This window comes from Trachemys scripta, chromosome 16 (assembly GCF_013100865.1).
Source record: "Trachemys scripta elegans isolate TJP31775 chromosome 16, CAS_Tse_1.0, whole genome shotgun sequence".
NCBI classification, from domain to species: Eukaryota; Metazoa; Chordata; order Testudines; family Emydidae; genus Trachemys; species Trachemys scripta.
In genome coordinates this window covers 6050105-6076996 of record NC_048313.1, presented here as the reverse complement: position 1 = coordinate 6076996, position 26892 = coordinate 6050105, and the positions used below count along the sequence as shown (strand labels likewise).

Genomic DNA, 26892 nt, shown 5'->3' with positions numbered 1-26892 from the left:
ACCCTGAGCTACCCCCCGCCTGCACCCTGAGCTACCCCCCGCCTGTACCCTGAGCTACCTCCTGCCTGCACCCTGATCTATCCCCTGCCTACACCCTGAGCCACCCGATGTCTGCACCCTGAGCTACCCCCTGCCTGGACCCTGAGCTACCCCCCGCCTGCACCCTGAGCTACCCCCCGCCTGCACCCTGAGCTACCCCCCGCCTGCACCCTGAGCTACCCCCCGCCTGCACCCTGAGCTACCCCCCGCCTGTACCCTGAGCTACCTCCTGCCTGCACCCTGATCTATCCCCTGCCTACACCCTGAGCCACCCGATGTCTGCACCCTGAGCTACCCCCTGCCTGGACCCTGAGCTACCCCCCGCCTGCACCCTGAGCTACCCCCCGCCTGCACGTGAGCTACTCCCCTCCCAGTCCCCATCCCCCTCACCTTATTGCATGGCATCCACCCCCCCCACATCCTTGTAGTATGGCATGCATCTCCCTTCCTCCCCCCCATAGCAGTGCACCCATTCCCCCCCATCCCCTATAGCAGGNACGTGAGCTACTCCCCTCCCAGTCCCCATCCCCCTCACCTTATTGCATGGCATCCACCCCCCCCCACATCCTTGTAGTATGGCATGCATCTCCCTTCCTCCCCCCCATAGCAGTGCACCCATTCCCCCCCATCCCCTATAGCAGGGCATCCCCCCTCCCCATGCATACAGACTGTTGTTTAAAATTCATTTCCTCTAAGTCCTTGGTTCCTACTGCAAAATAACACCCCCTTTGGTGGGAGCAGGCAGCCGGGTCGCTGACCCCCAATGACAGGAACAGCAGGGGACCTGCTGGGTCAGTGTGGTCAGTAAATGGGGTGCATGCCCTGAGCTCAGGAGAACTGCGGGATCCCAGCCCAGGTGGGGGTAAAGGCCCAGGCTTGACCTTGGAGGGATGGGTAAAGGGTGGCCGGCCCTGTAAGGACCAGTGGCCTGGGCCCAGCGACACTGCTCATTAATCAGACACGGCTGAGAAGGGGGCAGGTGTAAAGACCCTGTAAGGCGCAGGGTGTCACTGAGGAGCAGGACTGGGAACGGTGCTGGGAGAGGCCCTGGCGAGGCAAAGCCAGACAAAGGGAGAATTTTAGTAATACATTTAAGATGCCTACTTGTGCCTCAGTTTCCCCCTGGGCTTTGCACTGCCCTGCACAGAGTGAAAAGGGTTAAACAGCAGCGGTTGGGGCAGAGCAGGGCACAGGAGGGGTATGTGTCACCTCGCTGCCTGGGTCCTTAAAGGACTGGCTCGATTCATCATTGCGGCTTCTGAAGCAGCTCAAGGCAACGGTTCACAAAGTTTGGGAGCCATTAAATACAGACACTGCCAGACACCCGGGAATATCGATTCCCCGACAAGAACTGCCCCCACCGCTTGGAGATTGCAATCAGCCCGGAGCCACAACCACAATCTTTACAATTAAGGTGAAATTTAAAAAGTCCTGATACATTAAGATCTGCGAATGCACAGGCCGGACACCCAACAACCTTAACTCCGCCCTGCCGCAGAACCTGCTCGCCCAAACCGCCTGACATCTTGTGTACGTAAATACTTCGGCGCTAAGGGTTAATGATCAGTTCTCCTTTATGCATAACGGAAAGCGTCTCCTTCGGCAAGAACCTTGACTCACCCCAGCTGAGGCAACGCAAAACCAGCTGATTACGGCATTTCGGTGTCTTTGGGACCACTTCAGCTAAAGCACATCAGGTATTTCATCGAATCATAAAATATCAGGGTTGGAAGGTGTGACGAACTGGGACTGTTCTTGCTGGGGTGTGTGAATGCTGACAGGCGAGTGTGGCTAGGATGGTCTGCATCGGGGGATGGGAGTCTGCCCGAGGGAACATACCTGAGCTTGTAACATGAGAACCCAGGAAGGGGTTGGAGGCCAGGTGACTCCGGGGCCCGGGAAACTGAACAAAGGCGGTGGGAGGGGTCGCTGAAGGCAGAGTGCTGGAAGCAGGCTGGAGAGATGGCTGGGAGGCAGAGATGGCTCTGACCCCCCAAAGGGGGGTGGGCTGGGATGCCCTGGGACCCCAAGCTGGACCTAACTGAGGGGGGCCCTGTTGTCTGTGCCTGCAAGACCTGTCTTGGACTGTATTCCTGTCATCCAAATAAACCTTCTGCTTTACTGGCTGGCTGAGAGTCATGGTGAATCGCAGGAAGCCGGGGGTGCAGGGCCCTGAGTCCCCCAATACTCCGTGACAGAAGGGATCTCAAGAGATCATCTAGTCCAACCCCCTGCTCAGAGCAGGACCAATCCCCAATTAAATCATCCAACAGATTTTTGCCCCATATCCCTAAATGGCCCCCTCAAGGATTGAACTCACAACCCTTCATTCCCTCTCCCTAAGCAGTATCGCTCCAGCTGTGCAATTCTAGGCGTCAGCACGTTGGGATATCTTTTGCGTTGGACGGGAGTTGGGTTTCGAACGCACGGTTCTGGGATAATTAGCACATCCCCGTCAGAGTTCACCCTAAAGGGCTGATACGGGCGCTCGCCGAGCAATTCAAAGAGACGGTCACCTCGGGCTATTGACGTCATGAAGTACCAGCCTTCAGTCATTTGTCATGTTTGAACATTCATGGAGTGGGGTGTGACAGAGTCGCAGGCCCAATGCTCTGGAACTGCTCTGAATAAAGCCAGCCAGGATGCTGGGGAGCGTGACTCCCTTCAGGGCATGTTGTCCTCAGCGACGGCCTTCCTGGTCTGACCTCAGAGCATTCAGCATCCCTGTTCTCACCGTGCTCTTCCCGTGGTGGGTCCACCTGGGGAAGCCAGGGGGCCCTGCACCCCCACTCCGCAGGCAGCCGTGACTCTCAGCCAGCGTGTAAAACAGGTTTATTAGTCGAAGGAACACGGCATAGAACGGAGCTTGGTAGCACAGAAATCGGTGACTTTCAGCAAAGTCCATCTTGGAGAACCCCGGGCCAGATGCCCTGGACTCCCCAGGGCCGGCGCAACCCATTAGGCGACCTAGGCGGTCGCTTAGGGCACTGCGATTTGGGGGGTGGCGACCGCGGAGGTATTTCCACAGTGGGACCTTCCGCCGCCTCTGTGTGGGGGGGGCGGCATTTTGGGACGGGACCTTCCGCCAAAGCTGGCGGCGCTCCTGGGACTCCCCCACCCTCTCCAAGTCTCCCAACAATCGGCTGTCCAGCTTCCCACTGCCCCTCCTCCGGTCTTTGTCTCGCTTCCCAGGCAAAGTGTTACCTGGTCACATACCCCTCCTGGGTCTCAGCTTACGAAGGACATGGTCCATCGTCCATCGCTTACATGCAAGCAGCCTCACCTGCCCGCGAGGGCCTCAGCAAAAGCCACACACCCATATTCCCACCACCTAAGCATTGGTACAGTACCCAGGGAAACTGAGGCACACAGAGTATTCATGCCAAACGTTAAGACTCCCATACAACACAACAAGGGGGAAAACCCCACTTCGTCACCCGGGGTCATACACAGGTGCTAGAGCAGACTGGCCAGTTAAACCAAGTCTGTAACAGGTGTGTTTGGTGTCTGGCCTGCAAAGTCCCCTGAACCTCGTGCACCTGTTGTGGGGAGACGTCTGGAGGCCAGGCGGAGGTGAGTTTTGCACTGACAGCAGGGAGTTGAGGTCCACTCCATGGAGAGAATAAACCCCGGTCCCTGACCTCCCTAGGATGGCGCCTTGAGACCGGACTCCGCCTTCTGAGAGTCGCCAAGTAAATCCGCAAACTGGTTGATGAGTTCAAATGGGTCCTTTTGGAAAAGGAGCTTCTGGGGCCAGTCTGGAGTGGGCCTGGGGTGATGGGGTTAATGGAGTTAGGTGCAATGGTCTTTATTAGCATGACTCTTCACTGTCAAAAGTTCCCTCCTCACCGGAGGCTGGCGAATAAAGTTTTCCTGAAGAGACATTCATGAAGAACTGGCCTCTTTTGACATGGCTGCCGTTCCCTGAGGCCACAGGCTGGGCCAAAGTGGAGGCCCCCTCCCGGCTGCCTTGTGCGGGGGGAGCTGAACTCAATGGCTGGATGGCTGCAAAGAGCCCCTGTCTCTCTGGTACCTGCCTCCATCCAGAGCAATGACAGGGATTCTGGATCTTCTCCGGTGCGTTGTGCAGCTGGGACGTGGGCTGGAAAAGGAACCGACTCGGAGCTCCAGGGGATGGACCAGACCCCGCTTCTTAAGAGACACGGGTGTCTCCGTAAAGCCAGGGAGCCCGTGAGGAGTACCCCGGTGTGGTGACTGGACTCTGCCGGGGGTACCCACCGTGCCGACCTGTGAGTGACCCATCCAGGAGGGTGGCCGGGGGTCTACCCCAGAGCATCTGTGAGTGGGTGCTAGCAGTGGGGATGGGAAGTGGAGCCCCATCGGAATGACCTGTCACAGTGAGACGCCAGGATGAGCCCCTCTTTAGCGTAACAGAGAGAAAGTTAAGGGGTGACTTGGTCCCAGCCTAAAAGTTCCTACGGAGGGAACAGATATTTGCTAATGGGCTCTTCAGTTTAGCAGAGGAAGATGTAACACAGCGATCCCCCAACTTTTCACGGTCGCGCCCCCCTTACGCCTGTCCATGTCCCCCCCACCCCCCGCCCCGAGCCAGGGCTGGAGGCTGGAGCATGGCTCAGGGGACGGGGGGACAGGGGTAAGGGGGCTGAGGCTGGGACCACAGCTGCGGGTGTGTCCGGAGCCCGGGCCGGGAACAGAGCTGAGGCTGGGGGCCAAGGTTGGGGGCAGGAGTGCCAGCCATGTCTGTGGTCAGGGGGGCCAACGCTGGGGGCGGGGCCGGGACTGGAGCAGAGCTGGGGGCGGAGCAGGGCTGGGTGGTGCTCCCTCCCCTCCCCCTGTGGGGGCTGCTGTGCCCCCCTGAATGTTCCTCTGTGCCCCTCTCGGTGGGGGGGGGCATCCCACAGTTTGGGGACCTGTGATCGAACATGTTCCAAGGACTGGGAGTTGAAGCCAGACGAATTCAGACTGGAAATAAGGGATCGATGCTTAACAGTGAGAGCAATTCACCAGGGAGGATCACAATGGTCCCTTCTGGCCTTCGAATCTGCGGGTCAGCCTGTGACAGCAGGGGACTGGAGGGGAGGCCCCGTCTCATCTGCCTGAGTCCGTTTGCCCGGTAACGGCCCAGCGCAGCTGCCCACGCCCTGCGGCCCCTGAGAACTGCACCAGCTTCCGGCTGCTCCCCGGGGCCAGTTCAACGTGCTGGTTTCATCCAAGGAGCCTGGCATCAGCTGGGATTCTGCAGCCAATGCCCCTGATCTAACCAAAGCGGGGGACACCGGCAGGGCATGCTCAGTGGGGCTTGGGCTTTGGAAACAGCTCCCCCACCCCGGCCCTTACAGACCCCCAGTCTGTGAGCGTCCGGGCACATGTCCAGCCTGTGTGAGCTCTGGGCGGGGAGTGAGTCGAGGGGGCGGGGGGGACGGGATCCCTAGGGTGCAGCCTGGGACTGTGGGACCACTGTGCTCCCTTAACTGTCTCCAGCCGGGGCTGTCTCTCACAATGCTTTGCTAGTGACAAGCAGCAAACCCCTCCGGGCGCTGTGATCACTCAGCACAACCGCATGTGGAGCCCCACACCCAGCTGGATTGCATGATGATGATCATAATGGTCCCTTCTGACTTTAAAGTCTATGAGTCTATGAGTCTATGAATGCTCCCAGAGCCACTCACGAATCACACAGAGAAAGGCACCAGCCAAATCCCCCCCAGCTCCCAGCTTTGTACCTCAGGAATATACCGTCTGGCACTGCTCCAGAGGAGCAATACAGATTCATTAATTGGTTCACCACTTTCCTATCCCCGGCTCTTGGAGGGAAGTGGGGGCTAGTGGTCAGAGCAAGGGAGGGGCTGGCTTGGGGCCAGGACTCCTGGGTTCTGTCCCTGGCTCTGGGAGGAGAGTGGGGTCTAGTGGGGAGAGCAGGGAGGATGCATGCCAGGAATCCTTGGTTCTGTGCATGGTACCACCACTGACTTGTAGGGGACAGTGCAAGTCTTGACTATACACTGAGGTTTATAACCTTCAGCTCCGCCAATCACCCTGTAATTGATGTGTTGCCTGGGAAAGCCCCTCACCCCGTTCTGCAGCTCCCCCTGGTGGCAGGGTCCCTCTCCCTCAACCCTGAATCTCCAGCGGATGCCGCTCTCCCTGGCTGGGAACCCTCAGTGACTCCATCCTCACTCCCCGCTCGGGTGTCCCCTGGCCCCACGGACACTCACGTCCCAACACCCTGCTCCACCTGGCTAGCCCGTAGTCTGGAAAGGAGACAGGTTGTTAGGGACCAGATCCCAGAGTGACTGGATCCTACACTATGGTCACAGATCCATCGTGCCCTCCCTTCCCTATGGGCACACCCCATGGTCTCAGATCCCCACCCATGGGCACACACCCTGGCTGTCTCTGATACTCACCGAGGAGGAGAACGGGGCAGGGGGAGACCCCTCCATGCTGCCACCAACACCCCGGTGCTGAGGTCCACCCAGCCTGAGGCCCAAGGGCGAGCAGAATGAAGAACTGCGCGGGGGACTGCAGCCCCATGGAGCCCATGATGTGCTCGGCCCCTTTCTTCCCCATCAGATGGTTTCTCTGCCATCTCTAGGCCAAATCTACTTCAGTCAGAGCAAAGCCAGATCCCTGCAACATCCAGCAAACCATATCCCCTCCTGCAGCTGCCCGGACCCACCCCATCGCCCATCACCTCCCAGCCCCCCATAGGAGCTGCCCAGTCCGGGGATCAGCTGGGAACAGGACAATCTCGGGAGGCGTAAAGAGCTGCCCAGGCTGCCCTGACCTTTCCAACATGCCCGTCTAGCCTCCGCTCAGAACAGAGGAGGGATCCCCCGCCACACCCACAATGCCCCCCTTTCCCATGGAGTGGGGCAGAAACTCCTTCCTGACCCGGCTGGGGCCCAGGACCTGCCCTAGAGCATGAGAGTTGTTGCCAGATGTGCCCATTACTTTGGGGTACGCTCATTTATTAGGGTTACTTTTCTGACGGGGTGTGTGCGTGTGTGTTTCTGTAATTCTATCAATGTACTGCTTGTGTCACGTGTGTTTTCATGCAGAGCTTAACTTCTCCCTGCTGCAAGTCCCCTCCCAATGGCGCCACCCTGCAGGGCCTCGGTGCCCTCCCAATGGAGCTATCCTGCAGGACTACGGTGACCAGACAGCAAGTGTGAAAAATCGGGACGGGCGTGGGAGGTAATAGGAGCCTATATAAGAAAAAGCCCCAAATATCAGGACTGTCCCTATAAAATCGGGACATCTGGTCACCCTATGCAGGACCTACGTTCCCCTGGGCTGGGTTCCTCCAGCCCCAGAATCAGACACATGTCTGAGCGGACCGGGTTAACCAGCGCTCCCAAGCTGACCCCTTACATGCCCCTGGACTCAGCAGACTGGATCAACCAGCACCTCCAAGCTGCACATGTCCCTGGTGCTGCAGGCCCCCAGCCCCACGTTCCCGTCCCAGCTGCTCTGGGGCAGTCACCCCCGTGATGAGCAAACCCCACAGGATCTGGGGGCGCTGCCGGGATCTGTTGCTCGGGTAGGCGGAACCTGGCTGCGGGGCCAATGGGGAAGCCCCAAACCACACCCAGGCCGGGAGCGGGGCGGTGCTTAGACACCCGCCGCTGCAGCTGCACAAGGCCCCAGTGTGTGGGGGGCCCCGCTCTGCCGGGACGGGACAGGAGTGGGGCTGGGTCCTAGAGGGAGCCGGGCTTGGCGCGGGCGGCACATTCCGAGGGCGGAGACTGGCTGCGGGGGGAGGGGCTCTGGGTCTGGGGCGGAGGCAGGGGAAGGACTCACCTGGGTGTGAAACTCTCATTGGCGTGAGGCCAGGCAGGCTGGGCGGCTGCGGTGGTATCCTCTGTTGCTCCCCATAAGGTGCATCGCCCCCCCGCGGAGGACCCCCCCTTCTGGCAGGGCTGGGTGGGGGAGGTGCTGCTCGGGCTGGAAGTGAAAGTGCCTCACTCCCCCGGCTGCCAGCCCAGCAGCAGGGGCTGGTTTGGGAGGCCGCACACGCAGCTGGTGGAGCTGGGGTGGGGAGTGGGTCTCTCCCCCGCCAGGCCGCGAGCCATCCGATGCGGGGGGAGCTGCGTGGCCCCCGCGGGTCCCCCGTCCCAGAGATCAGATGCTGCACTAACGTCACCATGGTCCGTGCTGCCCGGTGGTGTGGTGACCTGACCTGAGGGTTTGCTGCTGTGGTTGACATTCTGCACCCCAAGAGGTGGATTTTGGGGTCCTGCAGTTTTCCACCTATCTCCTCCTCTACTGCAGCTGTGGGACCAGCAGGCCGGGGGTGAGCCAAGCAGGACTGTGTTGCCGTTTAGAGTGTCATTTAACAACTTGGTTTGCCAAAAATGCTTGCTAACGTTCCTGAATCCAATTTCAATATTAGGCGGGGGGGAAAAATCAGTATTTTAGCCAAAAACAGAAAATTAAGTTGTTGACAAGTATTTGTGACAAGTTTCGTTTGGGGCAGGGGTTGGGCCAATTTTCATCAGAGAAACAAAAAATGTTGACAAGCTTTCCTCTAGCCCTGTTACTGCTGAATAGAGCCCTCCACCAACCGTAATATGCTCATCCCCTGACTAGTGTACAGAGTGACTATATGTCGTACTAAGATTCTCTTGCTTTTTTTTCCCCCCAGTGAGTCAGTATAGTTTGCCAGCCCAGAGGTTGGGCAGCCAATGTCTTAAGTTTTCACAATGTTTTATCCAACTTTCATAAAGCAAATACACGGTTAACGTGAGTCAAACAGGCCAGGGACACCTTGCGAAGAATCTGCTAGAGCTGTGAAAATGTCCGGTTTTGATGGAATTTTAGAGGCAGTGATTTATCACGTATTTCTGGCAGTGCCCAAAATGTGCTGCTATTGCTAACGTCTTTCCAAAAAAAAAAGGCACAATTTAAGGACTGGACAATGTTAAGGTCAGACGTATGGACAGGCAGAGCTTAGAGGTGTGGGGGCAACACAGAAATATGTCAAAGAATTTTTTTTTCTGAATAAGCTCTTGATGGAAAAGAGTGGCTCTTCAAGCAGTCATCCTGCTAGCATAGTACTCTGATATCCAGTCACGATTGCAAGTGATCAGAAGTTCTCATCATCTGATTCTTCAGCGGTCTGTGTAAAATGAACTGGTGATGGAAGTTCAGTGTCATAACTGACATTGTTGATCAGAAAGGATGAGTGACAAAACCTGGAGAGGGTCCTTCTGTAACAAGGGAACATTACGTTGGAAAAAGAAATTGGCTTGTCTCTGTCCATGCTTTCCATGACTTCTGTAACATTTCTGTGCTACCTTAATCTAGAGGAGATGATTCTGTGCTGACTTCATTCTGGTCACTTTGTGCTTTACCTAGGAGTAAAACTAGAGTTATATTTTCCCACTGCTTGGAAACCCAGCTTATTAAACTGGATAATGCCATTAATCTATTTACAGTATAAGGTTGATAGAGAGTTGTAACTGACATTAAGACTGATGACCACTATACATTTAAAACTAAAAAGTGACTTTGTAAAAATGACCTGGGTTTCCAACTCTACCGTGTCTCAGTCAGGGTGGAGCATCTTGTGAGTGTCTTCACACTCGCTCAAGGTCACAGACTCATGGCTATCCTATATTAGTTATTTTAAATAATATTTCTGATAATCTGACAAGAATTTGAACAGTTATTTCCTTTAACAAAACACCCTTATAAGTTATGTCCCATCGAAAACAACTTTCCGGGTCACAGAAGAGAAAACGGAAACATGAAATAGGATTAGCTATACAAGCACAGAAAGGTTCTATACTTAAGTTTGTACATCATGAAAACAACGAAGTTGATCAAGATCATCAAGATGAAAACAACAAAGTTGATCAAGATCATCAAGTAACTGCTGAAGAAAATTTTTATGCTGACGAAGCTCAAGAAACGCAACAAAACACAGAACAATCATTTGAAACAGACGCAGACAGAAACCAAGAAAGTACAACAGTTGAAACTGTACTAGCATGGGATATAGATGACATTGGCACATGGCCGCAATCTTTAAACAATGAATTCCGTGCCATTATACTTGAGAGAGGCCCTGTGAGAATAGAAGGTCTTGAATATCCTAAAGACATTAGAGGTAGGAAATTCACAGAAAACAATTACTACAAAAGACTTTCTAACGGTGAAATTGTCAACTGACGGTGGCTTGTGTACTCTAAATGCAAGGATGCTGTATTTTGTTTCCCATGCAAGATTTTCAACAGTTGCAATTTTAAAATAGCAACCATGGGTATTAATGATTGGCAAAATCTTAGTCACGCGTTACCGCAACATGAAAAGAAACAATACCACATTGAAAGTATGCACAAATGGTGTGAGACAAGTGTAAGGTTAAAAAAATCAAACAACTCTTGATGCCCAAAATCAAAGATTGCTGGAGTCAGAGAAGTAGCACTGGGGTCTTGTTCTTGAACGTCTCTTATCTATCGTCAAATAGCTATCAACAAACAATCTTGCTTTTAGAGGAAGCATTGGGAAATTATACCGGCCCCAAAATGGCAATTTTTTGGGCCTTGTACAACTGCTGGGAAAATTTGACACAGCGATGAGGGAACATCTCCGAAAAGTAACTGAAAATGAAATACATGACCACTATTTGGGACCAAGAATTCAAAATGAACCAATCATGCTAATGAGTGGTAAAGTGAGAGACAAAATTGTTTCATTGGTTTCTTTGGCAAAATATTTTGCTGTAATTCTAGATTGCAGTCCAGACATAAGTCATCAAGAACAGATGTCGTTAGTAGTGAGATTTGTCGACATTAGTGATTTAGCACAGATTACAATTAAAGAATCATTTATCACATATTTAGAAGTAGAGGACACTACAGGTTTTGGACTTCTTCAGGCTCTCCATGATGAACTAAAACGAATGGGATTGTCTGTAATGAACATTAGAGGACAAGGCTATGATAATGGCGCCAATATGAGAGGATGCATGTCTGGCGTGCAAGCTAAATTGCTGGCAGAAAATCCACCAGCCTTTTTTGTTCCGTGTGCATGCCACAGCCTTAATTTGATTTTGTGCGATATGGCCATGTCTTCTGTAGACGCTATTTCTTTTTTTGGGTTGCTGCAACGCATTTACGTGCTCTTGTCAGCTTCCACTCAACGATGGCAAATATTCAAATCACATGTCAGTGGTATTACTGTTAAGCCTCTATCTGAGACACGCTGGGAAAGCACAGTAGAGAGTGCAAAAACATTGCGATATCAACCTGAGGAAGTTTACGAAGCGCTGGTTGCTCTTTTGGAAGAAGCCAGACTTCCAAAAGCTAAAAGTGAAGCACGATCATTGGCCTCTGAAATATCCAGCGTCAAGTTTCTAACGTCTGCTGTAATCTGGTATGACATTCTTGTTAAAATCTCAAGTGTAAGCAAAATAATGCAAAGTCCAACGATGCAGCTTGATTCAACACTTCCCTTATGAAACAACACATGAGACTTTTTAGTGAAATACAGAGAAAACGGATTCAAAGAAGCACAGGTTACAGCGAGAGAGCTTGCACAGGCACTCGGTGTAGAACCAAACTTTCCATGTCCGAACGTGACAAGAGTTTCGAGGAAAAAACGGCAAGCGGAAGATGAAGGAGCAGATGAGCCCATAGACGATCCAGAAAAGAAATTTGAGGTTGAATTTTTTAATGTTGTGATGGATAAAGCAATATCTGCCATTGATGAAAGGTTTAATACGTTACGAGCACACCATGAAGAGTTTGGATTTTGGTATGACAGAACTAAATTCAACAAAATAGGAAAACAAGAGGCAGGGCCGGCTCTGGCTTTTTTGCTGCCCCAGGCAAAAAAGCCGCCGGCCGCCCCCCGTCCCCTGTGGGGCGGGGAGGGCAGCCGGAGCCCCGGGGGGAGGGTGGCGAGCCCCGGCGGGGGCTCCGCTCTCCCCCCAGTGGCCGGGGGGAGGGTGGCCAGAGCCCTGGGAGGAGGGCGGTGAACCCCGGCAGGGGCTCCGCTCTCCCCCCGGCGGCCAGAGCGCAGGGGGCAGAGCGGCGCGAGGGCGGCGAGCCCCAGCCAGGGCTCGCTGCTCTCCCCCCGGCTGCTGGGGGGAGGGCGCCGGGGGGGAGGGCGGCCAGAGCGCCGGGGGGAGGGCGGCGAGCCCAGCCGTGGCCCCGCTCTCCCCGGGGGCCGGAGTGCTGCACCGCCCCCCTCCAGGTGCCGCCCCAAGCACAAGCTTGGTGGGCTGGTGCCTGGAGCCGGCCCTGACAGGAGGAACTAATGACAAAATGCAAGAACCTAGAGCGCTTCCTGAAGCACGGGGATAGTTCTGATTTAAATGGACTTCAACTGTACAAGGAATTGAGTATATTGTCATCAATGTTGTCACATGCAAAATCGGTGATGGACATTGTACATTTATTCATACCAGCAAACGTGTTGACAAATATCCTAATGTGTACATTGCCACTCATATTCTACTGACACTTCCTGTAACAGTAGCATTGGAAAAACGGAGTTTCTCAAAACTAACGCTCATTTAAAAATTATCTCCGCTCTACAATGAGCCAGGAACACTTGACTGGTCTTGCTGTTCTTGCAATCAAACAAGACATCACTTTGTCTTTGTCATACGATGACATTATTACTGATTTTGCAGCCAAAAAAGCCGGAAAGATTGCTTTTAATTAAAAACAAATCCTTGTTTCAATACCTCTTCATAGAAATTTCCAATAAAATGTTGACAAATTAAAAAAGTTATATTATTTGCATCATTCTGCCAAGAAATCAGAATTTTTTCTATAGTATTTTTTCTACTCCTTTAGTGCAAGGATAGTCCATCAGCATTACAGTGCGCTTAATTAGTTTAAACTGGGTTTAATAAAGTGCATGTGGCAAGTTTTCCAATACTGTCAGCTTATGTTTGTGTTGCTAAGAGCAAGTCGGGCACAGGGGCACCAGTTTAATAATCCTGCGTAGGGCCCCATAAATCCAAAGGATGGCCCTGACTTCATCAGTGGAAAGTGGACATACACCAGCCTTTGCAAACCTGAGCAGATGTGCCACACACTTCAGGCAAACTCACTGGTAAAGATTAACAGTAAAAGAAGTTTATTGACTACAAAAGAGAGATTTTAAGTGATATTAAGTGATAGGCAAAAAGTCAGAGTTAGTTACCAAAATAAAATATAACCCCACAGTCTAAACCAGTGGTCTCCAAAGTGGGGTGCGCGCACCCCAGGGAGGGCACAAGAGGATCCTTGGGGGTGCGTGACAGGAGGAACGCTTTTTTTTTTTTTTTTTGCTTTGGCAAAAATGGTAGAGCCGGCGCGGCAGGGGGGTGCGTGCTCAAAAACTTTTTACTGATAGGGGTGTGGGATCAAAAAAGTTTGGAGACCACTGGTTTAAACTCTGGGCAACCTCTAGATTAAGCAGTTTTTCTCACCCCAGTGGATATTGCAGTTCATAGTACACAGGTTTCACCCTTGAAACCTGGGCCAGTATCCTCTGTTGGAGCCTTCAGAGTGTCCTTGTTGCTTGCAGCGTAGGTGGGGGAAGGAGAAAGGCCCAGCATGTGGCCCCTGTGTTCTGCTTTATATCCTCAGTCCCATGTGCTTGGGGAGCACAAGTCCAGGCGTGTTTGGGGGGCACTGCTGAGTCTCCAGGCCAGACTGAGCAATTCCTCTGGTGTGGCCTCATGCAGGTGAGTCGTTGCATGGTAGCTCCCTTGCTGGACAATGGCTGTTGATGGTTGTTTGACACCCACCCGGGAGTTGGTTACTTTCCTTACAGTCGTCTCTGGGGAGCTAATATCTGGCTGATTCCCCAACTTAGAGCATGTTTTAGTGACAATCTCATAACTTCATATGCACTAAAGATAAACATATTTAGATAGACCAGTGGGTTTCTGCTGATCATAACCTTACCTCTGATACCTTACAACGCATGCTTTATATGCCAGATCACAATGATATAAAAACGAGGAATATGGGGGTTCCGGGATGCTCCCCCAAGGTATACAACCAATTTGCCTGGTACTGAAGTTAGCCTTATGAGCCTGTAATAGCCAGGATCGCCTTTGGAGCCTTTTAAAAAAATTAGCATCACATTAGCTATCCTCCAGTCATCTGGTACAGAAGCCGATTTAAGAGAGAGGTTACATACCACAGTTAGTAGTTCTGCCATTTCATAGTTGAGTTCCTTTCTCTTGGGTAAAAACCATTTGGTCCTGGTGACTTATTACTGTTTAATGTACCGATTTGTTCAAAACCTCCTCTAATGATACCTCAATGTGGGACAGTTCCTCAGATATATCACCTAAAAAGAATGGCTCAGGTGTGGGAATCTCGCTCACATCCTCTGCAGTGAAGACCAATGCAAAGAATTCATTTAATTTCTCCGCAACAGCCTTATCGTCCTTGAGTGCTCCTTTAGCACCTCGATCATCCAGTGACCCCACTGATTGCTTAGCAGGCCTCCTGCTTCTGATCTACTGACATTTTTTTTTGCTGTTACTTTTTGAGTCTTTGGCTAGTTGCCCTTCAAATTCTTTTTTTGGCCTGCCTTCTTATACTTTTACACTTGACTTGCCAGAGTTTATGCTTCTTTCTATTTTCCGCAATAGGATTTAACTTTTAAAAGATGCCTTTTTGCCTCTAACCACTTCTTTTACTTTGTTGTTTTGCCACAGTGGCACTTGTTTGTCCTTTTACTCTGTTTTTTAATTGGGGGTATGCATTTAATCAGCGCCTCAATTATGGCATTTTTTTAAAGTTTCCATGCAGCTTGCAGGCGTTTCACTTTGGGGACTGTACCTTTTAATTTCCATTTTCCTCATTTTTGTGTCATTCCCCTTTCTGAAACTTGTTGGTGGCTGCCAGGCATCTTTGCTGTATAGACAGTTACAGAGGGGGTTGAAGCTACAGGGTTTGCTAATCAGGCCATGTGTTCCCCATTTTCCCCGCCTGGTTTTCCGCTCTCCCCCGCAGATCAGGAAGGTTTTGCCTCAAACATCCCCTGGAGTTCTGGGAGTGGCATTCGGAAGTTATCGCGTTACAGACACATGCTGTCGAGTTGCGTGCAGGACCGTGCTGTGCTCGGCCAATAAGCAACCAAACACCCTGATCCACCGCCTAGGAGTGGGGTGAGCCACCCCAGCTTAATAGTGAATGTCCGGCTGCCGGAGGGCCAGAAAACCTGCCTCACCATGAGGCTACGCCTATGGGGCGTTAGTCTCCGGCAGTCTCCACTGCTCTGCTCCAGTCTGGATAGACCTACTCAGGAGCGGCACCAGGGTTTTTGCCGCCCTAGGTGGCAGCGCTCCTCCTCTGAGCATTCAGCAACGGGGGTCCTTCTGCTCCGCATCTTCAGGGCACTTCAGCGGCGGGTCCCGGAGCGAGTGAAGGACCCGCCGCTGAATTTCCGCCGAAGACCCGGAGCGGAAGGACCCCCCACCGCCGAATTTCCACCGAGTATGGCAAAATGCCGCCCCCCAAATCCTGCCGCCCTAGGCGGCCGCCTAGGGTCGCCTAGTGGAAGTGCCGGCCCTGGACCCACCCCACCATATCCCTCCCTAACAAGCAACCTGGCCCAGTTCAGCCAGTTCATCTCTGTGCCCACAGGCCAGCTGGGCCGGTTCGTGGTGCAATCGGTCACTGCTGCACTGATGGAGTCAGCTCTGCTCTGCTGTTGCCCCGACCCGGGCAGGCCTGCTGGAATCCTTTGCACAGAGACCAGACGCTTCAGAGGACCCAGCGTGGACCCAGACCTTCAGCCAGGGCTTCGGCTGGACCAGACCCCTCATTGCCAGGACGAAGCTGTGTCCCCTTTATTGCGTCAGCACCGGAGCTGGGCAAATAACAGATTTTCTGGTTCTTTGGAAATTTCCGAAAGAATTTTTAAAAATTGGTTGCGGTTGGATTTAAACCAAACCTTGCTGGCATTTCCGGGCAATGGAAAAGTCAAATCTCTGTTTTGAGTTGGACAAAATATTTAGTTTTGATTTTCACCATTTGTAAACAGTTCTGAATTTTTCAAAAATAAAATGAGAGAAAATTTTGCAACAAACCAAAACATTTTATCTCAAAAACACACACATTTTTTTGCGGGGAAAATCCTTCATGTGCCAATATTTGTTACTAGCCCAAGTTTGATGCTTGTTCAGTCAGGGTGACCTTCACCCTGGCCATATCCAGCACAAATCCATCTGTCCTAGCATGAGCACATCCCAAATAATCCTCAATTATCACAGTCACACATCAAAATGGAAACAAAACTCAGCCAAAACCACAACCCCGAGCCAGTGGAATTATGGGTAAATCCTATTTGAATTCATGTAAATGAGCTTGCAGGGCTGTCTTTCTCCTTTTCTCCAGTAGAGGGAGCAGAAGGCACTGTCCCTCGATGTCTTCTAGCTCCTCCCAGGCCAGCCACGGCATTGGCAGCTGGATTCAATTTGGTCAATAACAGCTGTCTCCCCTAGGAGTGTCTGAGAGAGAAGATGCAGCCCCCCAGAGACATTGGCCCCCAGTGTGGATGATAGGAATACCATCTTGGTAAGAAGACAGTTCATAAGTGATTTCTTTGCAGTGCTATTCATGATGATTCCTACACCTCTCTCATGTTGGCTTCCACCTGAATATAACACTGTTTTTTCTTCAGATGTTATCATGCCTTGATCTTTCCATCTAACTTCACAAAGTCCTCGGATGACAATTTTATATCTATCCATTTCTTGGATTGCCTGTGCTAATTTTCCTGCACTATTCAGGGTTCGTACGCTCCAGGTAGCAATGGATGTACTCTTTTTGGCCGTCAGAATTTGGACCCTCGAGCGGGTGACTTCCCGATGGATTTGGCCATCTGCTGTCGTATGTGCATCCGAACGCTTTCCATCCTCCTCAGGCCGTGAGCTTTGGTTTATGTGAGTAGTTTCTGTAGCTAGAATTTTTTTTTTACGGTGACGGGAAGCTGCCCCATTGACCAACCCTCCTCCTTTTTGATCTGGGCTTGGGACCGGCACTGGCGGAGTGAGGTATTCAGCATCAAGACAGGTGTAAGTCCTGTCTCCTTTTTTGTTTATACTAGTCATTGGCTATGATTGCAAACAATGTGACAGTGATACATATGGCCTACAATGGAACAATTCAAGGCTATTTGATCTAGACTTCGCTAACAACATCGTTCTTATCAATGAAGATGCCAACGGGCTACAAAAATGCACAAACCAAGTAAAAGAAGTAAGGGAGAAGATAAGTTTGAGCTACACTGCAAAGAAATGTAAAGTCCTGTTAATGGGGACTACAGGGACAGAAATCAAAATTGGAAAAGAGAAACTGGGGAAGGTGGACAATTTTGCGTATCTTGGAAGTACCATCAGCCAAGATGGTACCAGTTCTGAGGAAATAATAAGAAGAATCGGGAAGGCAAACGCTGCATTTGGAAGACTCAAAAATATCTGGCAACTCAAAAACAGCTCCCCCAAGACAAAACCGAACGTGTACCAAGCAATTGTTATTGCCATCACAACATGGCAACTTACCAAGAAAGAGATGCAAAAGCTGGATGCATTTAATCACAACTGTCCAAGAAGAATATTGGGAATAACATCTAGAGGTAGGAAGACGAATGAAGGCACCCTCTCACAAATCATCTACAAAAGAAGACCTCAGTGGCTGGGACATGTGCTGAGCATGGAAGGAGAATGCCTACCAAATACCGCCCTTGAATGGAAGCCAGAAAACGCAAGAAGAAAGAGAGGAAGACAGAGAATAACATGGAAACGAACAGTTCTGAATGACATCAAGCACCTCAACATGAAATGGGAAGATTTGGAGAGAAGGGCAGTTGACAGGCAAGGATGGCAAATGTGGGTAGTCCAATGTGCAGCAAAGCACGAGATAGACCAAGGTCTAAGCCAGGGGTAGGCAAACTTTGTGGTCTGAGGGCCACATTGGGGTTCCAAAACTGTATGGAGGGCCAGGTAGGGAAGGCTGTGCCTCCCCAAACAGCCTGGCCCCCGCCCCGATCTGCCCCCTCCCACTTCCCGCCCCCTGATTGCCCCCCTCAGAACCCCGACCCACCCAACCCCTCCCGCTCCTTGTCTCCTGACCGCCCCTCCCGGGACCCGCCACCAATAAGCACCTCCCTGGGACCCACCCCCTATCCAACCCCCCCTGCTCCCTGTTCCCTGACTGCCCTGACCCCAATCCACACCCCCGCCTCCCGACAGACCCCCCAGGACTCCCACCCCTATCCAACTGCCCCCTGCTCCCTGTCCCCTGACTACCCCCACCCAGAACCTCCGCCCCATCCAACCACCCCCTGTCTCCTGACTGCCCCCCGGGATCCCCTGCCCCTTATCCAACCCCCCCTGCTCCCTGTCCCCTTATCGTGCCGCTCAGAGCACCAGGACTGGCAGCTGCGCTGCCCAGCCGGAGCCAGCCACATCGCCACGCTGCCTGGCAGGAGCTCTCAGCCCCGCCACCCAGAGCGCTGGCGGCACGGCGAGCTGAGGCTGCAGGGGAGGGAGAACAGCAGGGGAGGGGCCGGGGACTATCCTCCCTGGCCGGGAGCTCAAGGGCCGGCCAGGATGGTCCCACGGGCTGTAGTTTGCCCACCTCTGGTCTAAGGTAAGAAGACAGTATGGTGGGAGTGGGCTAACACCTTCTATTAGCAGATCTGCTGTCACCACCAGGCATCTGCATCTCTCCATGCTGTGTCATTTATAGCTAGTATTATTATTAATTGTGCCTCTCAGGTGCCAGATAGGATCAGGGCTCCCTTGTGCAAGGTGCTGTACAAACACAGATCACAAGCTGGTGCCTGACCCCAAGAGCTGACCCGACACACACCATGTGGGGGAAGGGGAGTAGCCCTGGATTGAGCATACTGACCTTTCGGGGTGGATGTGGGAAGAGCACCTTGCCGGTTAGGTAAGGACAGACACTGCCCTCTGATGTCCCCCAAGGGAATGGCATTTTGTTAGTACCAATTGTAGAGCAGGGCTTGAAAAGAGAAATCTTATTTTCACCTGGCAAGTAGCGGATACGTTTCCGTTTCAAAGTGATCCAACTTGACCATAATTTGGGGATTTTTTTTCAGAAACCTTTAGACCCGGCTCGACTTTGAAATCTTAACCAAACCCTTTATCCGAACAGTCCTAGGCATTAAAAACGGGTGGTTTTGATAAAAGTTTAGCACAAACAAACAACAGCTCTTCAAGAGGCACTGAACTTTTTGCAACAACCCCCTAAAAAACCCCACAACCCCCCTGAACTTTCCCCCAAAGGCCATTCGTCTACCAAAACCAAAACGTTTCATTTGAAAAAAATTTGGCCAGCTCCCATGAAACCTAACACAAGGCCCGCGCCTCCCCGGAGTTAGTTGATATTAATCAAGGAGTTATTCCCAGAGACTCCACTGGTGCTGTTTGTACAGCGCCTTGCACAGTGGGGCCCTGACCCTTGCCCACGCTCAGGCATGATTGTAATAAACCAGCGGTTGTCAACCTGTGGCCCAATCTGCACACAGCTGTGGCCCATGTGACATCCTCAGGGCCATACAGGTAGTATATATATCGTGTGGCTGAACCCACATAACACCCACAGAGCGGCATATGTGGCTCACACCGGTACATAGCTTGAGAACCACTGTAATACACTTGATTATTAATAATACAAGGTAAGCAAGGTGCTATTCCCATTGCCGCCCCAGGAGGGCAGCATCTTACCCATATTCCCAGCCATCAAAGTGCTGTTCCTCCTGTCACCACCAGAGGCCAGTGCCTACCCTGGGGAGTCCCTGTTCACCAAGGGGCTATTCCTAGTGGGATGGCCTGGCCGGACCCCCTTATGCCCTTGGGTTGTTCGTCGCTTGCTGGATCGATGTGTTGCCAGGGGAGAGGCGGGTGCCTGGAGTCTCCGGCTTTGCAGGGCAGGATGGCAGGTGCTGCTTGCGGCCTGGCACCGGGAATCAGTGTTATTTATTATTAGTGTTACACGAGCACCCTGCAGGCCTGCCCCACCCCCGGGCTGTGGTGTAATTCAGCCGGGACTGCACCGGTGTCAGGGAAAGGGGAGTTGGGAGCAGAGACCCCTGTGCTCCGCAGGTGGGAGGAGGCTCCGAGCAGGGAACGTTCGGGGACTCAGCACCACAGAGACAGCATCTGCCTGAGCAGGGAGGGTTTGGGGGGGGGGCTTTACCCACCCAGGGTGGGGCAGAGTTAATGAATTTTAAAGCATCTGGGGCACGATTCAGCCATAGGTCCGGCGAGATCTGGGCTGTTCTGGGGGCGGCTGCTGTCTGTGTTGGGCGCAATGTTAGGGAGATTAAATTAAAATATAAATAAATAAATTAATGGAGATATCCCATCTCCTAGAACTGGAAGGGACCTGGAAAGGTCATCAAGTCCAGCCCCCTGCCTTCACTAGCAGGACCAAGATTCATGGGATCGCACTGGAGCACAGACCCTCGTGGAGATGCCCTGCACTGGGGGGGGGGGAGGGATAGCTCAGTGGTTGGAGCATTGGCCTGCTAAACCCAGGGTTGTGAGTTCAATCCTTGAAGGGGGCCATTTAGGGATCTGGGGCAAAAATCTGTCTAGGGAGTGGTCCTGCTTTGAGCAGGGGGTTGGACTAGATGACCTCCTGAGGTCCCTTCCAACCCTGATATTCTATAGTGCAAGGCTCCTATGCTAGGTGCACTCATCTTATGGGATGCGACTCTGGTTTCCTGTCCATCTCTAATAGTAACACGAGAGCACCACCAGGTAGGCGCACTCAGCCAGTGCCCACCCATAGAGGGGACACCTGGCATGAGTGCAGGGTATTTGCATGAGTGCGACGCCGTGTAGAGAAAGGGACATCTCAGTGCCACGGCTCTGGTATCCGCTGTGTCCCCTTTGAGAGGAGTTTCCACCAGAGCAGGCCCAGAGCAGGGGACCGGAGAGCCAAGAGGGGATGGAAAGAGCTGGGCTCGGTTAACCTGGACGGTGGGTCTGATTGCTCTGTAGAAATACATGGCGGGGAGAGCCACTGAAGCTAGAGGCGGATGTTGCTCCAGCCACTGAGGTGCGAGATTAGAAGGTTTCCAGCCATCCAAGACAGGAGGGTCTGGAAGGGCCCCCTAAACCGAGCGGTATTGCAGCCTGGCATGCCGGGTCACGACGCCACTCACTGACACTTGGCCCGGCGGCCCCTCCAGCATGACCGAGGGGTCGCCGGCCCAAAGCTGAGTGGGATCGCGCTAAGTGAGACGGGCTCAGCTGTGGGTACACGGGCAAAATTTCTGGGAGTACCCCTGCCTGTTCCCCTCCCCCAGAGCAGCCAGCGGCAAGACCCGCTTTGCAGAGATCGCCTGCTCTGTGCAATTTCAGGGAGCCCCCACCCCTACTTCCCAGCCTCTGACTCAGGGGAACATGGGCTCCTCTGGGGCTAGTCACATGAGCAAAGTCCACCTGCCTGCCCCTAACTGTGGACTCTCCCCCACTGCCGGCCATCGACTTCTGGAGCAGATGCCAGGGACAAGGGGAATGTCACCCCCACCCAGCCTTGCTCTCCGAACAGGCACCGGCTCAGCCCCTGGGACTAGGCAGTGACCGATCCCGGGGCAGACACCCTCCTCGAGCAGGAGAACCCCGAAGTCTGACCACCTGGGCCCCAGAACCAATGTCCCAGCCCTCCTGAGCCCCCAGCTGCTTAGACATGTCCCTGCCGTGTCCCTCGGGCTGGGGAAGCGCTGGTTGCTAGTTAACCCCTTCAGGGGCGAGGTGGCACCAAACAAGGGACATCCAGCAAAGGGATTTCTGACCCTCAGACACCTGACTCTCAAAAAAGCACAAGAGCGTTACGGCTCCAGGGAAAGCAGCAGGCTTTGCAACGCAGCCCCCCTGTGTCCTCGCTCCAGGTTGCTGGGGTTGGACCAAGTCCTTAGGGGAACCAAGATGGGCAGGGACCCGACCCCGTGCTCCAGGTGTCCCTAAGCCTCTTATGCCTTGGAATACAGATGCTGCAGGTGAGATTAATGCCGGCAGCAACTCACACACATTTCATAGAGTCTAAACACTCGATACATTATTGTTAGACTGGGACGGTGCTGCCCGTGGGAGCCAGCTGAGGTCACTCAATCAGGGTGAACTGCAAACAGAACGGGGCAGACAAACCCCAAACGCTCGTGGATATTCCAGGATTTAGATTTACCAACCAGCACAAAACAGCTTCTATAACCTCACTGGTTACGCAGACGTCCAAACAACGCAGTTCCCTTAAAGTGCCCAGCCTCAGGCCTCCGTCCAGACACACCTGCCAGATATGATGATGATTACTGAAAATCTTATCTCATCATATAAAAGACAAGGTTCTTCCAACCCCAAAGGATCAGCCACATACCCAGGTTCAATTATAACTCAGATCTTATCCAAAATACACACTTATAGCCAATCCTGCTTAACTGAGCTAAAATTTATTAAAAAAGAAAAGAGAGAGAGTGTTGGTTAAAAGATCAATATACAGACAGACTTGAATTCAATTCTTGAGGTTCAGACACATAGCAGAGGTGAGCTTGTAGTTGCCAAAAGTCCTTTTAGAAATAGTCCATAGGTTATAGTCCAATGTCCATATTCAGGGTGGCTCCAGTCAGTGACTGGGGATCTCAATCCTTGTGGCTTAAGGTTTCCCCCTCTTGAAACCCAAAGCAGATCTGAGATGCAGAAGGATCGTGTCCCAGGGTTCTTATACATTTCCAGCAGCCTTTCGGCCTGAGAAAACAATAGGCTTAACTCTCCTTCTTCCAAACATCCTGGCAATTAGCACAGGGTAATTTATCCATTAAACAGTTCAGATACAGGTTACCACAACCTTCAAAGAGACATAGAGACAATAATACTATTTTCCTCAAGTATCATCACAAATGTTAATATTCCTTTTTTGATCTTCGAATTAAAGTTACAGCAATAGACAAGACTTGTTTGCTTACATCACAAGACCTGAGCAAACATCTACCCTTGAGATCTCTAACAATGCAGACTTGCATTTCAAAGCTCTATTCATTTACCTGTCTTCCTAACTAGTCCTTAAGGTTCACGCATGGGTTAGGTCAGTCTGCGTTAATTAACTCTTTCTGGCCCTATCACCTTCCAATGAAATATTATCTTACACTCATAACGTCACATAGACTAATGCCTATTTTGAGCAAACCCAACATACAGATGACCTGGTCTGGTCCCCAGCTATGGGTCTGTCAGTTCTTAGCTAACGCCTGCAGTCTTGCCGAGAGCTGGCACCTGTCTCTAGCAATTACCCTGCTCGCTGACCACTGCTCCATGGCATCCTTGACTTGTGACACCAGCCATGACCACTAGGCCAGATTGCCTATGGCCCAGTCCCTGACGCTTTGTCCCAACCACTTTCAACTCCCTCCACAGAAGCGCCTTAGCCTGGATATGGAAGCGGGAGGTCCACCACCTCCCGCTGGCCACAGGAGGTACCGGATCTGCAGAAGCAGGTCCCTCATCTCCAAACTGAGAACCATCTGCTGTGGGCCCAAGTGCTGTAGCTCGTAGCAGAAAGTCAGATGCTGCGTGAGCCGCTAGGTCAGTCCGAGAAGAGACGTCCATGCCCCAGGCTCAGGTTGGGTCACTGCCCTCTGAACAGGGTCCCGCGGTACCACTACCCAAAGGTTTTGATGGGAACCACCAAAAGTACAGAGGCTCCTGAATCAATCTTCTCCTTCTTCTTCTTCAACGCTTACCAAATGGTCGGCTGTAGCAATCGTTCACCGTTTGGCCCGTTCCTGTGCACCTGCAAGGGCCAAAAATCCAATGTCGGAACAGACTCAATGGACCCGTGTACCAGGGGATCTGCCTCTGGGCCGCCTCCGCCCCTCGCATGGCGGGATTTTATCCCGGATGTTACAAGCCACCCAGAGGACGGCGTCCACTGGAACATCTTGCAGCATTCTGGTGACGTGGCTGAAAAGCGTAGGACGCCAGCTGTGGACAATGGCCCGGGTAGTCTGTAAACCGGAGCGACTGTCAACATTTGCGATACGCACGAAGTCGTTCCGCTTTATGCCCAATATACCACGTTGGCATTTTGTGCGGAAAGCCTTCAGCGCTGCCCAGTCTGAGCGGCGGCGTGGCCGTGTTTCGCAGCCGTACAACAGTACGGAGAGGATACAGCTCCAATGGGTCCTGAACTTGGTTGTTGTGCCGAGATGACGCTGACTCCATATTCGTCATAAACGACCCATGGCGGATGCTGCGCTGCCGATCTGGTGGAGACCCTCCGCATGAGAGCTGGAGGGACGGGTGAGTATAGAACTCAAATAGCCAAAGCTGGAAACTGCTTCGACAGTTCCATTCTTCAGAGATTGGACCTGGTCCTAGGGTTTGCAGCTTTGTCTTTGACCATGAAACATGGAGGCCGACCTTGGCCAACTCATAAGAACATAACATAAGAACATAAGAACGGCCGTACCGGGTCAGACCAAAGGTCTATCTAGCCCAGTATCCTGTCTACCGACAGTGGCCAATGCCAGGTGCCCCAGAGGGAGTGGACCAACAGGCAATGATCAAGTGATCTCTCTCCTGCCATCCATCTCCATTCCTTACCCATCCTGGCTAATAGCCATTAATGGACTTAACCACCATGAACTTATCCAGTTCTCTTTTAAATGCTGTTATAGTCCTAGCCTTCACAACCTCCTCAGGCAAGGAGTTCCACAAGTTGACTGTGCGCTGCGTGAAGAAGAACTTCCTTGTATTTGTTTTAAACCTGCTGCCTATTAATTTCATTTGGTGACCCCTAGTTCTTGTATTATGGGAATAAGTAAATCACTTTTCCTTATCCACTTTCTCCACATCACTCATGATTTTATATTCCTCTATCATATCCCCCCTTAGTCTCCTCTTTTCCAAGCTGAAGAGTCCTAGCCTCTTTAATCTCTCCTCATATGGGACCCGTTCCAAACCCCTAATCATTTTAGTTGCCCTTTTCTGAACCTTTTCTAGTGCCAGTATATCTTTTTTGAGATGAGGAGACCACATCTGTACGCAGTATTCGAGATGAGGGCGTACCATCGATTTATATAAGGGCAATAATATATTCTCAGTCTTATTCTCTATCCCCTTTTTAATGATCCCCAACATACTGTTTGCTTTTTGACCGCCTCTGCACGCTGCGCGGACATCTTCAGAGAACTATCCACGATGACTCCAAGATCTTTTTCCTGATTTGTTGTAGCTAAATTAGCCCCCATCATCTTGTATGTATAGTTGGGGTTATTTTTTCCAATGTGCATTACTTTATATTTATCCACATTAAATTTCATTTGCCATTTTGTTGCCCAATCACTTAGTTTTGTGAGATCTCTTTGAAGTTCATCACAGTCTGCTTTGATCTTAACTATCTTGAGCAGTTTAGTATCATCTGCAAACTTTGCCACCTCACTGTTTACCCCTTTCTCCAGATCATTTATAAATAAGTTGAATAGGATCGGTCCGAGCACTGACCCTTGGGGAACACGACTAGTTACCCCTCTCCATTCTGAGAATTTACCATTAATTCCTACCCTTTGTTCCCGGTCTTTTAACCAGTTCTCAATCCATGAAAGGACCTTCCCTTTTATCCCATGACAACTTAATTTACGTAAGAGCCTTTGGTGAGGGACCTTGTCAAAGGCTTTCCGGAAATCTAAGTACACTATATCCACTGGATTCCCCTTGTCCACATGTTTGTTGACCCCTTCAAAGAACTCTAATAGATTAGTAAGACATGATTTCCCTTTACAGAAACCATGTTGCCTATTGCTCAACAGTTTATGTTTTTCTATGTGTCGGACAATTTTATTCTTAATTATTGTTTCGACTAATTTGCCCGGTACTGACGTTAGACTTACCGGTCTGTAATTGCCGGGATCACCTCTAGAGCCCTTTTTAAATATTGGCGTTACATTAGCTAACTTCCAGTCATTGGGTACAGAAGCCGATTTAAAGGACAGGTTACAAACCTTAGTTAACAGTTCCGCAACTTCACATTTGAGTTCTTTCAGAACTCTTGGGTGAATGCCATCTGGTCCCGGTGACTTGTTAATGTTAAGTTTATCAATTAATTCCAAAACCTCCTCTAGTGACACCTCAATCTGTGACAATTCCTCAGATTTGTCACCTACAAAACCCGGCTCAGGTCTGGGAATCTCCCCAACATCCTCAGCCGTGAAGACTGAAGCAAAGAATCCATTTAGTTTCTCCGCAATGACTTTATCGTCTTTAAGCGCTCCTTTTGTATCTCGATCGTCCAGGGGCCCCACTGGTTGTTTAGCAGGCTTCCTGCTTCTGATATACTTAAAAAATATTTTGTTATTACCTTTGGAGTTTTTGGCTAGCCGTTCTTCAAACTCCTCTTTGGCTTTTCTTATTACAAGAATAAACTCCTCCTCCATTTCCTGAAGAGCCTCACGAAACAACGTCATCAGCAGAGGCAAGATCTGAGAGCGAGAGATCCCTGATCTGGATGCCCAGGGACCGGACGGAAAGCTGCCTTATGAGATCCGTTGCCTGGCGAAAGAGTGCAGGGCCCACACCCAGCCCTGCCTGACACCAGACACTGATTTAAAAGGCGCCGACATCTGGTTCCCTGGACGTCTACGGGCAGTGGGTCCATTATGCAGCTCGCTAATCAAGTCCAGCAGAGTGGTAGGGACACCTACGCTCTTTAAGGCTTTTCATGGCGCGACTCCGTCAACCGAATCAAACGCAGCCGTAAGATGGACGTAGGCCATGTGCAGGGGCTTCCTGAACTCACGGTGTATCTCCGGCAAAATCGCCTCTAACGTGGACCTGTTCCTCGTAAAGCCTGACAATTGGGGGTGACGCCTCCGATGCAGCAG

At 51.7% G+C, this 26892-nt stretch overlaps 1 protein-coding gene across 1 annotated transcript in view; it reads right to left on the bottom strand.

The window, feature by feature from the left end:
- Positions 1-23893, bottom strand: part of EML2 (EMAP like 2) — a 71677-nt gene extending 47784 nt beyond the window's left edge. The window contains exon 1 of the mRNA XM_034792739.1: positions 23755-23893. Coding sequence (XP_034648630.1) covers positions 23755-23893 — 139 coding nt within the window. The remainder of the gene's footprint in view (positions 1-23754) is intronic.
- Positions 23894-26892: the final 2999 nt, after the last annotated feature.